The sequence below is a fragment of the Lutjanus erythropterus genome, chromosome 14 (genome assembly GCF_056507025.1).
Source record: "Lutjanus erythropterus isolate fLutEry1 chromosome 14, fLutEry1.hap2, whole genome shotgun sequence".
Lineage (NCBI taxonomy): Eukaryota > Metazoa > Chordata > Actinopteri > Lutjaniformes > Lutjanidae > Lutjanus > Lutjanus erythropterus.
The window spans coordinates 12,452,539-12,472,035 of NC_139330.1; the positions used below are offsets into that span (position 1 = coordinate 12,452,539).

The 19,497-nt window shown below is 39.9% G+C and overlaps 1 protein-coding gene across 1 annotated transcript; it reads right to left on the reverse strand.

The window, feature by feature from the left end:
- Positions 1 to 5,852: 5,852 nt before the first annotated feature.
- On the reverse strand, positions 5,853 to 19,414 carry mcmbp (minichromosome maintenance complex binding protein). Its single transcript, XM_084736364.1, has 16 exons — positions 19,227 to 19,414; positions 18,123 to 18,214; positions 17,852 to 17,992; positions 17,672 to 17,713; positions 17,492 to 17,582; positions 16,427 to 16,561; positions 16,124 to 16,269; positions 14,719 to 14,816; positions 14,460 to 14,632; positions 12,558 to 12,681; positions 12,354 to 12,471; positions 9,536 to 9,701; positions 9,265 to 9,398; positions 7,462 to 7,629; positions 6,278 to 6,366; positions 5,853 to 6,069 (listed from the first exon to the last, which is right to left on the reverse strand). Exons 1-16 carry the CDS (start codon positions 19,282 to 19,284, stop codon positions 5,943 to 5,945), a joined length of 1,902 nt encoding a protein of 633 aa, XP_084592490.1. The 5' UTR covers positions 19,285 to 19,414; the 3' UTR covers positions 5,853 to 5,942.
- Between the last annotated feature and the right edge of the window lie 83 nt (positions 19,415 to 19,497).

Below are 19,497 nucleotides of genomic sequence, written 5' to 3' on the forward strand. Positions count from 1 at the left end.
AATCAAAAATTGCATTTTTTTTCCTCCAACCTGTAGTGCTATCCATCTAGATTGTTTTATTATGAATTGTTGCTGGGTTTTGGGGATATCAGCCGTAGAGATGTCTGCCTTCTCTCAAACATAATGGAACTAGATCGCGCCAAAATATATTTGAATAACTCAACAATGTCTCTTTCCAGAAATCACTGATCCAGTTACCCAAGATTATCTACAGATGTCAATGTGAGCAGTTACATGTAAGATCTATTTTTCTTTGTAGAAGGAAAAAAAATCAGTTTGATTTGGTACAGAAGGCAGACATCTCACTGGCTCAGCAACACACACCAAAACATTCTAGATGGATAAATGTAACTCCAATATTAGAATTATAATTCCCATGTGTCGTTGAGAATATTTCATTAAATTGAGTGCATGTGCATTCAAATCCAACATCACTCCAGAACTGGTAAAGTACTGGAGTGTAAAATTGTACATTTTTCATAGTAAAATTGTTTTATGAGTACTAAAGATACATAATATTGACTTTTGCCAAAACTGATAATTACCTGCTACTCATGGCCAATACGGTTCATGTTTATGGAAACCAGAAGATAATACAGGCTATGATGTCGTGAGCAAAGATGGAACAGACAACAGAAACGTAAAACAGTTCTGACTAAAGTATTCAAGTATTCTAGTAAATTACATTAAAATCTTAACAAATGCACTTTGGTTTTTACAGAGCATCTTGTTTAAGAATTCAAATTAAAAACTTTGACGTAATCTGTCAAATCAGACATTATTATAGCCGATATTTATTGCACTATAATTCCGTTATCAGAATATTAAAAAACAATATAAATTGTCTATTATCTGCCAATAATTTATCTACAGACCATCAGTCCTTAGTACCTTGATTGAGTCAAAAAATGGCATGTGGGAAATATTTAAAGCTACTACAAGGAGCCTTCATATTTTGTTGAGTTTTGCAGCCCCATTCGGACAAAAGTGGCGGTGGAGTTTCCACCATAATAACCACAAACTATAATGCCAAAAAGTTTTATCTGAATAAAAATCTTCCCCTGGATCTTTTTAAGTGACGAATGTGCTACTTGTGAAACTTTGCATGGAAAAATGTAAACAAAGGTTTGTTTCATCTGATGTCAATGGCCCAGTAGCAGGCACTAAAAATAACTACAGAAATAGCCGATCTTCTCACGGATGGTCACGTTAACTTCTGTAGATCATATACAGACATCAGTAATAAATTGCGACTGTTTCATAACCAGCTAAAACTTCTTGAAGTACCTTTTTGGTATTTGAGGAATTCCGGTCAATGAGAATATTCAATTGAAATGAGCATATTTACGTTCAAATCCTGACTCACTCCAGAAATACTGCCATTGTTACAGTAAATAGCTCTATATGTACAGTTTTCTTATTATATTTCGATGATATTCTCATTGTAATAAGTAAGTAAGACATAGGAAGTTATTCAGGTTTTAGGACGTTTTAAAATCGTGGTATGCAGAATGTTTTTGTGCATGTAAACATGTCACTATCCTTTGTGGAAAAGAAGGTTATTTTACCCACAGTGCTTGCATGTGAGGTGAATGGTAACAACTGACACTGACGAGGCAGGTAAACATGAGCTGCATGTTGAGAGACCAACTCTGACTTTATCATGTACTGTATGTCATCCTGTATGTGCAGGTCACTTATTGGCGTGTGTGATGTAGACCTCGTAATAACCTTCAATTTGTAACAGTTGTTGTAGACTCCAACCAAATATATTTTGTGACTCCCAAAGGACAACTCAATGTTAACTATTACCCTCTGTATAGCTGTCAGAAACTAGCCAGACGACATACTGTACGTAGTTATCCTATGTAATATCAATGTTGTCAAGTGTAACTTAGAAGATATACCGTCATAGAAACTGACTACACAAGACCTTTAGTAGGAGTATCCTGGTTGTCGATATGTACAGTGAGTATTGTATGTTCATATGTTCCCTGAGTAGAGCCTTCCCTTTAGCTTTTTGTATCGATGGTAGGGTGGCAGCTTGTTCAAAGAGGTATGAGCGTTATATTTTGAAAAGAAGGCCCAGTGCTGTCATTGTTAACCGTTAAATAACCAGAAAACTACTGGTTGGAGTTGTTTTTAATAGATATATGTATTGAAATAACTATTCTGCTAACGGTTGTACTAATTAACTATGAGGGTCTGTTTGAACGGAGTGCTCGGCCGGCCAGCGTTGTACATCGACGTCGCATGTTTGACAAAGACAGGAGAGTAGCATATAGTAGGTATATATGCAATTGCACCCACCCAGTTATTAGAAACACTGACGCTTTATGCACTCCCCAAACTGAAAGCATATTTGCCTTAACAGGGAATTGAAGTGGGATTATGTATATCAGGTATTTATGGCAAAATCTACCTTTTTAAGTCCATTCTATCATGTTACATTTGGTGTACTGTATAAACGATCATGTTCAGGGTTGTTGTATGTCATCAAGCTTTATCTTGGGATACTTCAGCGTCTAGCACACACATTCTCCATGGAAGTGAGCAGGTTTTGTGTGTTGGCTGTGTGTATGTACTGTACAGTATGTGTGAGTTTGTGTGTTAGAGCATCCCTGCTGCTGCTGCTGCTGCTGCTGCTGGTATTTAGGAGTGTTAGACTTATATTTATGTGCTATGAAGCTGTATACATTGTTATATTGTACAGTTTTTTTTCTTTAACCTCAACAAGTGAGCATCTAGGGCTGCAACTAAAGATCATTTTCATTGTTGATTAATTAGTTAAAATGTCAAAAATGGTTATCAGTTTCCCAGAGCCCAAAGTGACATCTTCTACTTGCTCCTTTTGTCCAGCCAAGTCAAAAACTCAAACACTCTTCATTACTATCATAAGCTGCGTTTCCACCTCAGGAACTTCCCCCAAGGATGAGCAACCTTTGGAGGAACTCCAGAGAGTCCCTGCTCAGGGGGTTGTATTTTCCAAAAGACCAGTTGCTTGCGGATGGGGCTCGCAGTGTCGGACACTTCTGATTGATGAAGTACTTACCAGCATTTTATTTCAGCCTCCATTTTTAAAAATCTGCACTCATGAACCAGTTTGCGGGTCTTTAAACTGTGGTGAAAATGCAGACAACAGCAGGTTAAAGGAACCTTTTGGTTCCTTGGAAAGTCGCTCCTGGGCTATAAACAGCAAATGTTTGACATTTTTACTTGAACTAAGTGATTATCAAAATATTTCGCAACTAATTTTCTTCTGATTGACTAATTGATTAATTGTTGCAGTTCTAATTGCCTCATTAGTCACCTGTTAATCTTCACAGTTATTGTCATTAAGTGAGACTCTCCCACTAATGACCCATCTTATCCCACTTCTGTGTATGTCTGTGTCCGTTTGTGATAAATAATAATAATAGAGGTTTGCTTTGAGTTGAAATATCCCAAGATAAACTGTTACACATTTCATATTTTTGTGTTACATTTGCCTGTTTTCTGCATTCAGCTTGCTCACCAGCAGATAAGATGTGGGATACTTGTATATTTTATCAGACTATAATTGTGTTAAGTGAGACTGTGGGCTGCTTTGTGGGTGCAACATTATATAGATATCGAACCTGCTGATAGTGTGTGGTGCTGCCAAAGCTTTAAGGTAATCGCTGTAATGCAAACTTTTAAAATGCAGAGGGTAAAAAAAAAAAAAAGAAAAAAAGCTGTTTTTTAAATTTTCCTTCAGGATTGCAAACACTGGAGCAGTTCTCAAGCAGAGCAGAAACTTAGTCTGTCCTAAAGTGGCTGTATGAGGCTAAAAGGAACAGTAATCCTCAACATTCCCGATAGAGACCACAATGCTAGAGTGTCGGTGTCTGGGTTTTATATGCAAAGGCTGGCAGTTATATCTGATCCTATATTTGCTGGGTGAGATTTTTCTCCTTTCCTTTTTGTTTACACCAAGTGCTTTTGCAACCACCTCTTCGTTTGTTGTCTGTGGTTGTCCTCCCCTCCCGTTAGGACCCCAGACCATGACAAATGCTCATGTGACTAGAGGTCTTAAAGCATTTGATTTGCACTGTTTAAGCACATTTTCTAGCATTAGTACCATTCCATCCGAATGTCTGTGGTCATGTCTCTCCTCTCCTCTTTACCAACTGACTGTTGTCATTGTTTTCCACGGTGTACTGAGATTGTATTGTATATTAAAGTATCCTATTTATTCTTATCCTCTTTGGGTGTGTTACTTGATAACAAAGAGCACTGTACACTTTTTGTTTAGGAAGATATTCCATTGGAATAAAAAGTATATGAGTGAACGAGTGTTGCATGAGGTTTATTGTCAAATCCATATTTCCGTGCCAGCATATCAACAGTTTACTGGCAACTGACTAAACATACTCAAGTACAAAATGCATTATAGAAAATTACTCTTACGTATTTTTGATATTAAAAACATTAAGATATTTTTGTGGACATAGGAAGTTTGGTCTGCAGCAACACTGTTATAAACTGCTGTATCTGATTTAGGACCACATATGAAAAGTGGTCCAGATTCAGAAAAGATCAGGTTTCATGTGATTTGTGTTGTTCACACTGTCATGAAACAGTGAGTCACATATGAAAGCACAGCAAAAGTGCGAACATGGCCTGAGTGACTAATGGGGGAAACGGCTCTTAAAAACTAGTTCATTATTGAGCAAGAGCGCTGCAGCATTGATACCTCCGGCCAACTGTCAAAGTACGTCCACTAAATGCCTTGTTTTTTGTCGCTGACAAGCTCAGATTGTTCTTCTTCCAAAACAAAGGAAGCAACTGCTGCAGAGAGAGACCGAGAGACAGTATATCTGGTCAAAGCGTCCAGAGTCCATTTACAGAAGCAGTAATTATACATCTCTGGTCTGGGGTAGGTTTTAACGCTTTTAAACGCCATAGTCAAGTAGCTGCTCCTGTAAATGGAGGCTGGTTAGTTTGCAGAGAGCTAGTGTTGTCAAAAATACCGATATAATCAATACTGAATGAATGAAATGTTTTCAGTGCTAATTTTCTGCAGTTTTGATACTCCGGTAGACTTTCAGCCCACAAAGTCCCGTCTCTTCTCACTCAGTCACAGTGTCGTCTTCTTCTCGTCAATTGTCTCATTTTCTACACCCGTTGTCATATCAAAGCTTTATTATATATATCTTTTAACAAAAATCTAAACGTTTTTGCCTTCAATCTTGAGTCGATTTTAACCCATGGTATTGAAATTGATATTTTTCAAAGTCAAAATGAAAAACTAGTATCGTGACAACACTAGCAGGAGCTAATTTTGTTGATTGTGTTGATTTTGAGGCCCCTGTGGACAAGGACAGCAATGCTTTCCACTGCAATAACCACAAAATATAACATCAAAAATAAAACTACCTAAATAATATGACTCACTGCTGCATGTAGGTCATAAAAATGCATCAGTGAAAAATTGAAAACCAGTTAAATACTCCTCATAGTAGCTTTAAACAAAAATGATCTTACTTTTTTAAAAAAAGGTCTTGCTGTGGCGATCGTGTCCATAATGTTGTCAGACACTTAGAATAACAATCTGAGCCTGTCACTGGCAAAAAACAAGCACCTTTATTGGATGTACTTTGACGGTGCACAGAAGCCCAGAGGGATTACTTTGCAGCGCTCTCCCTCAATACTGGACCAATTTCAAAAATTGTTCTCTCCATTAGTCACTTACAAAAAAAAAAAAAAAAAAAAAAAAAAAGGGAAAGAGAGTTCAGTTTGAAAAATACTGAAGTTGCTCCGTAGTGAAAATATTTCTAAATCTTAACTCAAACTCAGTGCGGTAAAAAAAAAAAGGTGAACACAACACGAACTATTTCTGGCATATGAAAAACATCTTTATTACAAACTGTTTTTAGGTATCAAAAGGAAAATCAAAAGCCGTCTCATTGGTCTCTCTGTGATCACGGCTCGTTGCCGTTGACGCACTTGTGCTGCTCCATCCGGCTCCTCCGCAGCATGTCGATGTGTTTGGCTCTCAGCCAGCTGTCTCTGGACAGAGAGGTCTGTCCCAGGCTCAGAGACAGCAACCTGCCGACAGAGACACAGTCAGACACGTCTCAGCTTGATTCAGTCAAGGATCCAAATACTGTGGTAACATTTTACAGTATCTGGCATTTTAAAGTGTTGGTCATAATGATTTATTGTTGTTTATTTAACACTTCACCTTTTAAAAGAGTGGATAAAAGCAAAGATGTGTCACGTCAAAGGAGCTCATAAACACTTAATCGCGGCTCACCTCGCCACAACGAGCATCCTGTGGAGATCCTCGGCAGACACACTCTGGGGGTCGTCCTTCCTCATGTCTACAAAGTCATCCTCAACTGACTGAGGACAAAAGGAAAGGACAAACAGCAGTTAAAAGGCTCCAAGGCACACAGATGAAAACAGACTTCTCATTAAAAAACACACACACATCCGCCTGCTGGGTACATGAATTAACTAAAGTCAAATGCAGTTTACATCCAATGTCTGTCCAGACTCATAAAACTTATTGAGTGATCACTTTGAAGGAATTTAATAAAAGGTATTAAGTGTATTTTCTGGCAAATGGAAGTAATCAATATATTGTCATGTATGATTCCAGCGAATGATTTCAAGTGAGAAACATCTTATTCATCTTATCGATTCATCTCATCTTCAACATCTTATCGTATTTTTATGTAATTGTCTTGTAATGTTTTCATTTTATGTTCTTCATAATGTTTTTGTGTAATTTGTGTCACTTTGACATGTTGATAAGTGCTGTCTCATTCCTATTTATACCATTCTGACCTCTTGCAGCCTCTCACACTCTGGTGCACTGCAGGTGACGTCAGCTAAAGTCCGTTGAGGGTCCAGGGATTAAGGCTTTAGGGGGGACATTGGGATCGGGCCACGCTGGCACTGCGAGAGACTCACTTCACACAACAAACCCACCAGTCAACATCACATACGAGGGATCAGCTTACCCACAAGACTCCCTTCTCTAAAGGGCGGCTGAGGGGAATTTAACAGTCTAACAATCACACAGCCGTTAGAAATTGAACCGAATCTTGGATTTGGAGAATCGGGACATCCCTAAGGCTGACAGTGTGGTTTTTTTTTTGCAGGATATTATGATGTCGCAGTGAGCTTTGACCTTCTGGATTCCTTTCATTTAGATATGTGTGCATGAAATTTTGTCATAAATAGCGTATGAATTCTTGAGTTACGACCTCTGACTATCGAAATCAATCAGTTAAAGTGAACATTTGTGCCAAGTTTGAAGAAATTCCCTCATGGCATTTGTACAGATGGACGGACAACCCAAAAACATAATATCCTAACCTGCAAGCAACTACCTCCAGGTTATTATACTAAAGTAATTTTTACATCAATCTCCAAATGTGATTAAAAAATGGGTTCTTGAGCACTCAGACTGAAAATAACAGGAAGTCTCACCTTCGTCATCTCAGCAGAGATGCTGTAGTCTAGCCGGCGAGCCACGCTCAGGTAGATTCTGAACTTGTTCAGCTGTGATGAAGCCTGTGGATGCATGTGGATGCTGCTGAGATACTCCTCCAGGTGGGGCGGGGTCACCTGAGACTGTAGGTGTATCTGACAGTCTGACTGTGAAGGTACACACAGAAGAGAGAAATACTGACAATGAGCCAGGAAGAACCTGTACACAGCTTTAAGCAAATCAAGGTTTCTTCAACAGGTGTTTCCAGGGCTCTTCTATCATGAGAAAGAGTCTCCTCTTTAAGGTATATGTATACTTATACTTTTGTTTTTTTAAGTACACCTGGTTGGTGCCTGTGTCATTTGGTGCCATGGCGTTTCAAACATTTTTACTGGCGATCTCATTAACAACGAGCCTCCTCCACACAAGGCTCAGCTGCTGCTGTGAAAACAGAATCGCAGGGTGAAAAAAATCCAGAATGCGAGCTGTATTTTTTTGGGAGGCTGCTGATGAAGAAAGTGAACAGATCAGACACAGGCTGTACAGAGAGAGAGAGGCGGGGCTGAGCGAGCCCCGTGTGGGGACATGAGAGCAGAAGAGATAAGTGAGGTGAAGAGATTGAATTAGTTTGTGACTAAACAGTAAAATAAGGTGGAGAGTTAAGTGGACATAACATGGTGACACGAGAAATAACCAACACCTTTCCAGTTGCTCAGATCCTCAGATCAGCTTAGCTGTCCTGAGATCAAGGCTGAAGGGAAAGAGAGATCGAGCATTCATCTGCTTCAAAGCTTTAAATTTTCAAAAGCTTTCGCCTTTTGTTGACTTTTTAAGACAAAAACTTAGGACCTACATGTTTTCTCAGGCTTTTTTAGCCCTTAAGTTTCTATATCTCACTTTTTATTCACCTGTATTATAAATTTTTATCTGTACCTTTAGTTACTTACTTCTGTGTGAGATGATATTTTCATGTTATCTCTGCTGCTATCTTGCTGTTTACCATGTTATATATCTTAACTGTCATTTAACTGTACAGTAGTTGGTCAAGTTCGGTCGTTTTTAAATGAGTTTTATAATAAACTTGAAGTATTTTATATTGAAATATTTTCAAAAGACAAAAGTTTTGTGTGACAATGGCGAGAAAACTATAGACATTTTTCTCTCGACCCACAAAATATATTGTCATATCAAACAGCCCTAGGTGTTGCTATGCAAAAGTCGGTCCTGCCTGCCGTGTGCACGCCTAGTTTGGCTCATTCTCAAAACTTCATGGCACTCCAGACAGGAGCAAAGCCTCCGCGAGCTGAATGTGAAGCATCTGATCAGCCTGACCCTCCAGTTGTGCGGCGTAAACACAGACATCTACGGCTGACTTCTAATCAACCCTGGGAGTTGTTTACAGCGCGCTGCCCTTCACTGCAGGACTAATAGATGGCCGAGCCCGACGCCTCTCCCAGGATTGTTCCTGTGGCACACAGCTGCCGCCATGGCAACCCATTAGAGCAACACACAGGAATAGCACACAGCACATTCCTCGGGCTGTTCGCATCAGAGCGAGAACCGGGCTAAAGCTGCTGGCTGGAGGGGCCGCTGCGGCCGGCCAATGGCAGATGAGAGGACAGCATGACGGTGGCTGGAAACAACCTCCAGCGTCTGACACGGCTCAGTCTCATGAGAGGCTGAAGGAAACCTAACCCCTCCCTGGCCATGCCGGGGAGGGTGGGGTGTGGGGCGGGGGATCAGCGGTGGGTAGGGGTGAGTTTTCGCCCTGCGGTTGCACGCTTCATCCTCTTTGTCCTCACCGGCAGCAGCGAGCGGCCCTCTGACGCGATGAGCACGTTAATATTGCAGGGGAATTCCATCTGGTGGTAGTTAAAGTCATAATCAACCTTCTGCCATGAGATCAGGTTCCCCAGGGCCGTGACGTTACGCACACCTACACAACACAAACACACACAGCAGAAGAAGAAGATCCAGCCTGGTTAGTGTCAGTCTGTGCAGCCTGCGGGGAGGACATTAACTGCTCAGTTGATCCTCTCAGTGTCGTCCCCTCGTGGTTTTCAGAAGCCTCACCTGTTGTGTCCAGCTGTCCCTGCTCCAGCTGGGTCTCATCCAGGAAGAGGGAAGTGTTTCTGGCCAGCTGCAGTGCTCCACTCACAAGCCGATTGGCCACGTAGTCCTTCTTAGGCACCAACCGCATCTGGTTCATGTTCTGGAGGCTCATGCCCAGATAGAACGACTGCAGGGGTGAAATAAACACAGTTACTCAGAATATGGTATTATTAAAGTCATGTCATTTAATCAGCCTTTATTTACCCAAGTAGAACAAGAGTGGAGAGAAAATCTCTCTTCAACAGTGAAAGTTACACTTCAATTGAACACGCAACATGTAAATTCTACTGCTAGACAAATTACAACTATAACAAAAGATGTTGTTTAATGACCTCATGGGATCATAGGAATTGTTACCTTCACAGTTAAAACAACCATAACAGAAAATATATCATGGACATGGTAACATTAAAGTTTTATTCACATTATTCACAGTCCCTGATTTCCTTCCTAACTCTCTGACGTATCCTGTATTTTCCACTAAGTTATAGCAACTAGTGACAGCTAGCAAGGGTTAGCAGGTAAGCCACTGTCACCTTGGATAAATTACAGATTTCTTTGTGCTTGAACACTGTAGGAAACATTTGGGATAATTTAAGTTCACAGCTCAACAAAATATAAAATATATGTTGCATTTTTAGACATTTTGATGCAGAAATGTTACATGTTATATATTAAAATGAAAGTATCAATATAGTTACAATTATCAATACACATGTGAAATGTGCGAGAAGTTGGGCAGGCATTTGTATGGAGCCCTAAAAAGATCACTGATGACTGAAAACATACTTTAACATTAATGCTGGGCTTCCACAGGAACACTCCTTCAACTGTTGGCACATGTCAATATGTGTACTTCAAAATGTGTAAGTTTTCTGTGTATTGCACACATCTGTAGTGATAAGTTTTGGAAAATCAAGTGAGAAACTGTTAATTGATAACAGTGCATATGTGCAGCCTGCACACAGCAAGTGACGACCGTCCGACCAGAGTGTACAGTGAAACACACGTAAACGCCATATTCTGTTTGGATATTCTGAATTAGGCCTCATTCTAAATCAGGCATATGTGGGACGTGCTGGTATTATTTAGGTTTCAGGAACATTCTGTGATTTTTGCGGTTTGCGACTCAGCCTCTTGCCTGTTTATGATCAGTTGTGTGTGTGGTAAAACAAACCAAATAGCCAACAGTTTTCAATGCTCAGGCAGAGATGCCTGCACAAAAGGAAAGCCCACATTTCTGGTCGAAAGCAGAAAAAAAAAAACCACTTTCAAACATTATGAAAGATTTGGACAGCAACAGGTTTGTGGATATGTGTAAACATCACAACGTCTCCTTTTCAAGAAATGAAAACGAATGACAGAGGGAGGCATTGTTTGCTTCTTTTGACACACAAACGCAAAATGGCTCAAGTGGATCAAGCTGTTACACTTTTCCGCAAACTTAACTGCATTGAATGTTAATATTAGTAGAATATTCATGTCAATTAGCAAAGTAAACTGCTTAGAGATATCGGGCCTCAAGCATGAATGTTTTCTTATTTTTCCTCTTAAATTTGTTCTTGAACAAAGCAGTAACAGGAAAATAAGAAAATCCTGTGTTATTCACAAAACACACGCTAACAGCCAAGTCTGTTTTTACCCACCCGAGTATGTTGATGAATCATTTTGTCTTAAATTAGATGTGCCTGTCATCCGCTGCACTTCACATATAGAATCGCCCAAATAAATCCATATAAACGTCTCTAAATTAAAGGTTGTGCGCAAACAACACAGCAACAAGCCACGGATATTTGACAGTTGACGCTACACTCAGAAAAAAATAAGAAAAGAAATGTAAAGGACAAAAAATGTCATGGAAGAAAGACAAACAAAAAAACATTTTAACACAAAGAGATGCACACTGGAGCATCATCGGAGAGGTTTTTTATCAGTTACAGTCAGGTTGCGCGCTCCCTCACCCTGCCAGTGAGCCTCCATGTTCAAGATTCTGCGCATCACATTTTATCTGTATGTTTATTTAATGGATTTTTACCTTTTAAGGCACAGACATGGAGATGCTGCTTTGATATCCACATGAGTGCAGTGGATTTATCTTCCGTGTTCATTGGGCAACTTCAGTGGTGGTGTCCGCAGCTGTCCATGTATGCATCCATTTGGGAGTAACCCAGCCTTTATATCGGTTAAACAGCGGGCTGGGATGTGTCAGAGCTATCGCCAAACTCTCTTTGGAAGGCCAGGAAAACGACAGTGGTGAGTACTTGCAGATGAGGAGGATTAGATTGTTTCTCTAAGTTGAGTCTCTGGAGTGGCACACAGGTTTTGAAGAATCTGTCTTGGTAACCTCATCTTTATATGTACATATTTAAATTTTATTAAACGAATAAACAGTCGTGTAACATTTTTCGTCTGTGCTCTCATAAAGTAAACTGCTTTTTCTTCATCATTATCAATATTTCACAACACAAAACAAGTGCTGTCTTTTGTTCGTACTGTCTTACGTGTTGTCCGGGGCTCTCTTAAATTTTGATGTGAGAACAAACAAGAAGGAATAAAGTATTGATGAATGCCACAAACTGCCAGCTATTAATTTAAATCGTTCTCGTGCACAATTTACAAAACTATTCATTCATGAGGCCCAAATGTCTTTTTTAAAATAAGTGTAAAAACTGGATTATTTGTGTGTGTATAAACCTGGTCAGAGTTTTTCACTTCAACCTAATATGAATAAATACAAACCAGCAGTACTGGCGGTTGATTGGTGAAAAGGTTCACTCACACAAGGCACGAGCTGCTGGATGATCTGGTAGAGACGCTCCGTGTACGAGGCAACAGTGGGACAGCCACTCAGGTTCAGGGTGAACTTGCCCAGCGGGAGAACATCATGTCTCGCGTACCTATGACCAAAATCAGAGCATAGAGTGAGATGAAAAAGCCCCTTAAGCTTGATCGTGAAGCCACTCGCAGACTGAACGTGACGTACACGTTAGAGATGAGATTGAGAATGAGGTACTCAGCAGCCAGGGCGTCTCCCAGAAGGACGTGAGTGAAGTACGAGAGCAGCTCCTCCCTGACGGAGGCCATCTCGCTCAGGGTGGAAGATAAAACTGAGGAGGAAGGACAAAATAGTTAAAACACGTCCCTGTGGCGACTAAAGGCACATGTGCTTTCTAAGCTTTACAGTGGGAAATATTATTCCTCCTTCCTCTTGGGAAGCTTTACAACACAAATGAACTCCGACATAATGACCCCTTTTGTCTGTTTCACCACACAGCTGCAGGGCGACATGATAATGTGACTGTAACCGAGGTTTATGTCGCATATTTATTTAAATACAGCTGGAGCCAGCTATTGTTGTGCATTTTTGCTTGATAAATTATTCACCAATTATCTAAATCATTGATTAATTTTCTCTTTACACACCAGTCCATTAGCTAACACATAGTATCAGCACTAAATTTAATGCCTCTGCATTCTGATATGTAAAGAGCTGAACTTAAATAACATCACTGGCATCACAGTACATAAAAACAGGCACAACAAATGTAGCCCTCTGGAAGAAGACCATTTGTCTTGTAATGCCAGGTATTAATTTAATTTTAGCTCAAACTGACGAGCTTGGCTACTGTTCATTGTGCAGCGTCTTCACAGTGTGTAATGCAGCGTGACATTTACAGAGCTCTATGTATAGATTGTTAATGATTGGTAACTAGGCTGACATTTTCTCAACTTCTGTAGCAGAGCTGCTGGGCTGAGGAACCACAGTGAGGTGCTTCACAGACCACCAAGCACCTAAATTTGGAGGCCCAAGTACACCTTTGGTATCGTGTCAGGGATAATGTACAGTGAGCATTGTGAAATAAACCCAGACAGGTCTTGAATATTTCATTATTTCACAATAATGACCTGCTCACTGTTAATTTTCCTGTTTATTACATGATTACTTACCAAAAAAAGCAATAATTTGACATACAATATTACTTTTTAAAGGATTTTATGCATTTAAAAATTATTTTTATTGCTCTATGATCAGAGCTGGGTGCATCGCAACACCCTGTTCTTCGTGGCAATGGTCTGTATTTAAGAAAGCCATGTAATAAGTGTGATGTAATGGCCAGCAGGTTATGCTGCGTCATCTTCAAAATGTGAGATCCCTTGTAAAAAACAACACAGAAAGAGCAAATTAACAAAACTTAACACAGCCTTCTTTAAATGACAACAAAACTGGCAGCACAAATCTCAGTAGATTTTCTCCTCAGGACACAGAGGAACTTTTTCTGGCCGCAGCCAATCAAGCCATGATTACTGTCGAACGCCGTTTTTTGTTGAAGCATCACTGATTTTTTTTTTAATCATGTGGGCCTGTTACATTTCCTTTTCTATTTACAGAAATATTCTAGCCAGGAGTTTTAACACTTTTATCAAAAATCGCCCACGTTGATTTTTCGTGACACATTTAAACATTGATCTGTTTGCTCTGATGACAACATCATCCGATTAAACTAATATTTACTCATCCAGTCCTCCTGTGGGATGAATACACATTTGCCGTTCTAAAAAAAAAAAATGATGTGCAACAGGTGTCAAAACAACCATTATGTAAATCAGATGAATCGAGGCTCATTTACATCTGTGCAAAAAAATGTTTTGATGCAAACTTTTGTGTCCTTGCCAGTAATTTGCAGCAGCCTTGATAAATATTTCCCTCAATCTCTTCTGACACAAACATCAGCATCGATGTTGTGCAACAGCCTTCCTTCTTTACAAAAACTAGGTTGAAATATTCATGATTACTGGCATTTTAAGTCACACACAAACACACACAGAGTGGAAAAAGAAAAGATGCATTTGGTTATGAAACAGCTTTCATACTATTTGTACTTACAGGCACTGTTGTCCTCCAGCGTGGCGGAGGGCAGCAGGGGGTTGTTGTGTGGCAGCGGCCTGGCGTAGAGCATGTGGAGGCGAGGAACGAGCGAGGCCGGCGGGCTGTGCACTCTCTGCTCCTCCGCCGTCTCCATGCACTCTGTGGGGTCCAGGAGGGACGAGGAGGCGTCTCTGTGTGGACACGGTGAGAATGACCACCAAAACACACACAGATCGTTCACCACCAGAGAGGGGTTCTGTCTTGAAATGCGTCTTACTTCTCGTCGGCCAGAGCGCTGAGAGCCGGGCTGACGGAGAGGATCCCGTAGACCTCCAGCGTGTCGTTCAGTTTGAAGCTGTCCCAGTCCTCGTACACCTGAAAACAACACACACCTTTCAGCTTCTGTTCTACTCTCAGAAAGTCGGCTGGTATCATCTCTGAAATCACTTCTCAGAAGAAACATTTTTAGGCCAGTAACTACTTTTGTTGGACCACATAATGTCCCAGAAATAACTGCAATTACTATTATCGTGACTTTAAGACTGACAAAATGATAATATAATTGCATAATAATGCAGGCACACCTTTTCAAAGAACAATGGAGCCACTCGTACGAACACAATTGTTCTTTTTTGTTCTCTTAAGTGGTTTCGGAGAACAATTTTCTCGTATTTTGAATTTTCTCAGAGCTACGAACACAATTTTATGAGGTCCAGACGGGTCGTAGAGTCGTGTGCAGTGCGTCTGCTGTTATCCAAACTAACATATTTCACTAATGACTGTATATTTCATTAGATCAAGGACATTTTGAGTTTGAAACATAAATTACACTTCATAATTATGTCAACAGTATCCTGTTTGACTATGATTCAAATGAAAAAATAACTGCAAATTTATAAATAAAGCCTCTCATTAATTTTATTATTTATTATTACCGACTCTTAGGTCTACTGACTGCATATCTTCGCCTGCAGGTTTATGAAGTTGCTCCCAGAAATGACAGCAAAACATGTCTCTGCTTAGTTTTTTTGGTATAAGTCATTAGTGCAAACTGTGCAGCATTCACTTGACATTACAATAATTTGCGCCATAAATCAATAACTACTCGATACACACAGCATTGTGATTCACTCCGTTATAAATCATGGCATGATTCACGTGTCTAACTGTCCTCTCTGTCCATGTCTGTCTGTCTCTCTATACAGCTGATATAATGGAGAATAAGATACATATCTTTACATACTTCTTATCTGTATATATTTTGTTATATATTGACGTAGAATGTACATATTTTTACACGGTTTATATTTCCTCTTCTTGAATGGGAGCATCTGTAACATGACCAATCAATCTCCCTCCGGGGATCAATGTGTTTACTCTGCTTAGACGTTGTGAAAAGACGTTCAGGCGCTCTGCCCAAGTCTTCAGGCGTTATGGAAAACCCTGCTGTTTATTCTAGTGTCATGTTGGCTAAAATATCAGTGACATTCTTATGTAAACAAACAATATTGAGGACAGCAAAAAAGGTTGAGGTCATGCCCGTATATCGTACAACAAGTCAATAACATATTTACCATGACAGGCCTACATCTAACATGAGACTATCGACCAATGACTGATAACAATCCAGGTTACAGCCATGAAAATGAGGTCCTAAGAGAAAAGTCAGACACATAACGCACCTTGACGAGGCAGGAGGGGCCTTTCTCTCCCGGTAGAGGGAAGTTGAGGTCGAGGTGGGAGGCAGATGCCGTCTGGCTGGAAGGAGCTTCTGTCTCCTGACGCTTACAGTCTCCATTGCCGTGAGGTTCTGTGGGACTTTGAGGACCTGCAGCGAGAGGCGGAGCAGCCTGCATTTATATCACCTGCCATGATGAATTTACAAGCGTGCAAAATATCTCTTCAAGACAAAACGTAACACTCATGTCTATTAAAACACTTTTATTCAGCTGCACATTTGTCTTCACGAAAACAGCAGCTCGTACCTGTGTGAGGCTCCCTCTGCTTCTGCGGCTGTGTGTCCATGTCGTCCATGTCGTCCTCCTCATAGCTGCGTTTCTGTCTGGTTGGTGCGTACGAGGTGGAAGGAACCACTCTGGCTTGGCTGGAGCCGGCATAACTGTGCGACAGAATTAAGGAAAACTAGGGACGCAAGGTTCCCCAACTTGAATTTAAGACTTTTTAAGACCACTTAGAGTGAAATTTAACGCCAACTCGATGGCCATACCTGCAAAAGTATTAGTAAGATATAATGGACAAGCGCTTCATTTTACATTTTATTATAATACTCTCATTCACATTTCCTGGAAGAGACTTTACCGTCTCATATTTTGAATTCTGCTGCCTATTGTTCAAAAATTCTCAATACCGGTAGCACTACTGGTTCCTGAACAATACTTTATTTGATAACAATTTTTTCTAAATCCATTTTAACGAGAAGAAAATTACATTACATGTTACGGTGCAATTACTCACTTTAAAATAAGAAGCTGTTCAAAGACCTGAGAGCAGCTGGAAAAACTTGACTAAAATGAAGAAACTGGTTGAATATCTGTACAGCATTAGACTATATAAAAATATAAATAACTGTCAAACCTCCTTAGGTATCAAATGACATGGTAATTTGATCAGTACAACAAAAGTACTGTTCGAGATTAAATTTAAGACCCAGCCCTTCTGCTGCCACTTAAAAAAGGCATCTACTGGTTCTTTTTCATTACTAAATAACTGCTTTTTAAAAAAAATACTTTATTTTTAAAAAGAATACCTTTAGAACAGGAGAATTTAATATTTTAAAAATTAAGAAATGTTGTCTCACTGGAGACAAATCTATAGCCTATTTATGATGTTATGGTATTTATATAAGCCCACAAAAGACAAGAGAAAAAAGGATCTTTGTTAACAAAATTTGATAATTTTAAGGCCTGATTTTGAGATTTTTTTTTAGACTTTTTAAATACTTTTAAGACCCTGCAACACACGATAAAATCCTGGTTCTGAGGAGCATTTCTGTCAGGTGAGTACAACCTAATCTGGACGAGATGAGGATATTTCTTTCACCCAGGGATTTTCTCCAGGGACTGGCACACAGTAGAAAGTCTGTCTCTCTGCAGTCACAGTGTTCGCAGAGTTAAAATCCACCTGGAGGGAAACGTGTCGCTATTAGCAAAGCTGAAGCTGAACTGAGATGTTCATGGATCTCTTGGGTGATTCAGCAGAGGCAGACTTACCCCACATTCTGTCACATCTTTGTACTTCCCACATCGCAACACCTGGGGACAGTCAGACAGTAAAATAAAATGTTTATCATCATCTAATACGTTATCAAATGCAAAAAAACATGCACTGAACAGACGAGAGGGCTGGACTTATGCAAATAGCTGCAGTAGAGAGAACAAGGAAGCGCTTACTTTAGTCTTTGTGGAAGGATCAACAGTCTCGTAGACTCCCATGTAGAACTCTGGATCGAACATGTCCTGGATTAAGCAACGAAACTTCACCAGGCTGTTGGGTTTCAGGTAGTGCAGAGGGACATCGTTCAAAGATGGCACCTGCACCAAAATAAAGGTGGTCGTCATTTACAAGCGAGTGTGTTGAAGCAGGCAGTGACACTGATGTTTGCAGGCATGTTTTTCATCTCTGTGGACTTTAAATGATCAAACAATCAAGGAGCTACAATACCCAGGTATGAGCGTCCTTCTCTTTCAGCTGATCTTTAAAGAATTCAACCGCTTTCGCCTCCCATCCAGAGTTTGGATCATTCTGGGAAGTAGCTAAAACATCAACAAGAGAATAACATTATTATCATTTAACACTGGAAGTAGCTGCATAGTATCAAATCAATAAATAGCAGAAATGTGATGAGCAGTTATTTTGACTGTTTTAAGTCCAAACTCACTCTTTATAAAACCCAAAAGTCAGTAACCTCTCCCCCTCTTAAACAGCATCAGTCTCAAAAATCCCATATAAATTGGGCTCGAATAGTGAAGATGTCACTTTGGGCTCTGGGTAATTGTGATGGTATTTCTCACTACTTTCAAAATTTATACAAACCAAACAACTGTTAAATAATCAGCAGATTAATCCATAATAATAAAAAAAATTATCAGTTGCAGTTCTCTACAAAACAGTTCCACCTCAACCAACTACAACAGTAAAATCCTGCTTTAACATTAATGCATAATGATATATTTAATAGTATAACAGACACAGGGCCATTTTTGTGCATTGATAACTTTTAAATTTAATACTTTAAGTGTATTTTCCTGATTATGCTTAGATTCTTTTACCTAAGTAACATTTTCAATGCAGGACTTTTACTTGTAACGAAGTATTTTAACAGTGTATAAAAGGTATGAGTACATGTACATAAGTTAAGTGTCTGAATGCTTCCTCCATCATTGCCAGGGACTGTATACCCGACCTCAGTGAGTGTATTCAGAGAAATTAGGTCAATTTTTAAAACGACTTTGGGGCACTTTAAGGACCCGTGAATGCACCATGTTGTTGATTTATAGTGTGCATTCAGGTCCACAGATCAAACTACACACCCGGCACTTCTTACAGTGACACTGGTGAGGGTACAGGCTGTTACAAAGCAGGACTCCCAGTTGCAACCCGCAGAAATGTTATCATTGCTATTTCTGAAGAACAAGGAAAGCACAGACAACTAATAAACATGTGATTAGCATAGCAGTTAGCATTGTGCTTAGCCATATAGCTAACTAGCTCGTTTCACGCGATAACGTTAGCTGTCAGGGAGTGAAGTTCCGGTGTATATCTCACCAAACATCCCCTCAATGACACCCAGAGGGCTGTTGATCCAGTCATGTGTGGAAGGCATCGTTGGCCACTGGCGAGCGTCTGACGAATAAAAAATGTATCAAAGTAAAATCTCTGTGAAAACACTATTTTGGTAACTTTCGCACACACGGGATTGCAGAAGTCAGGGCGGGAAATTTGCGTCACCAGTCGAAGATCGTAGTTCGTTTGTTTCGAGCACAGAGACCAGCCGGAGCGCGGAGTTATTAGTAGCTGAATTACTTACTGCACTTCA

Coding starts and splice junctions, on each gene's coding strand:
- mcmbp (XM_084736364.1), bottom strand. CDS start 19,284: ATGCCTTCCACACATGACTGGATCAACAGCCCTCTGGGTGTCATTGAG. Junction 16,562..17,491: donor AAATCCCTGGGTGAAAGAAA/TATCCTCATCTC, acceptor TTCTGTCGCACA/GTTATGCCGGCTCCAGCCAA. Junction 14,817..16,123: donor GCCCCTCCTGCCTCGTCAAG/GTGCGTTATGTG, acceptor TGTTGTTTTCAG/GTGTACGAGGACTGGGACAG.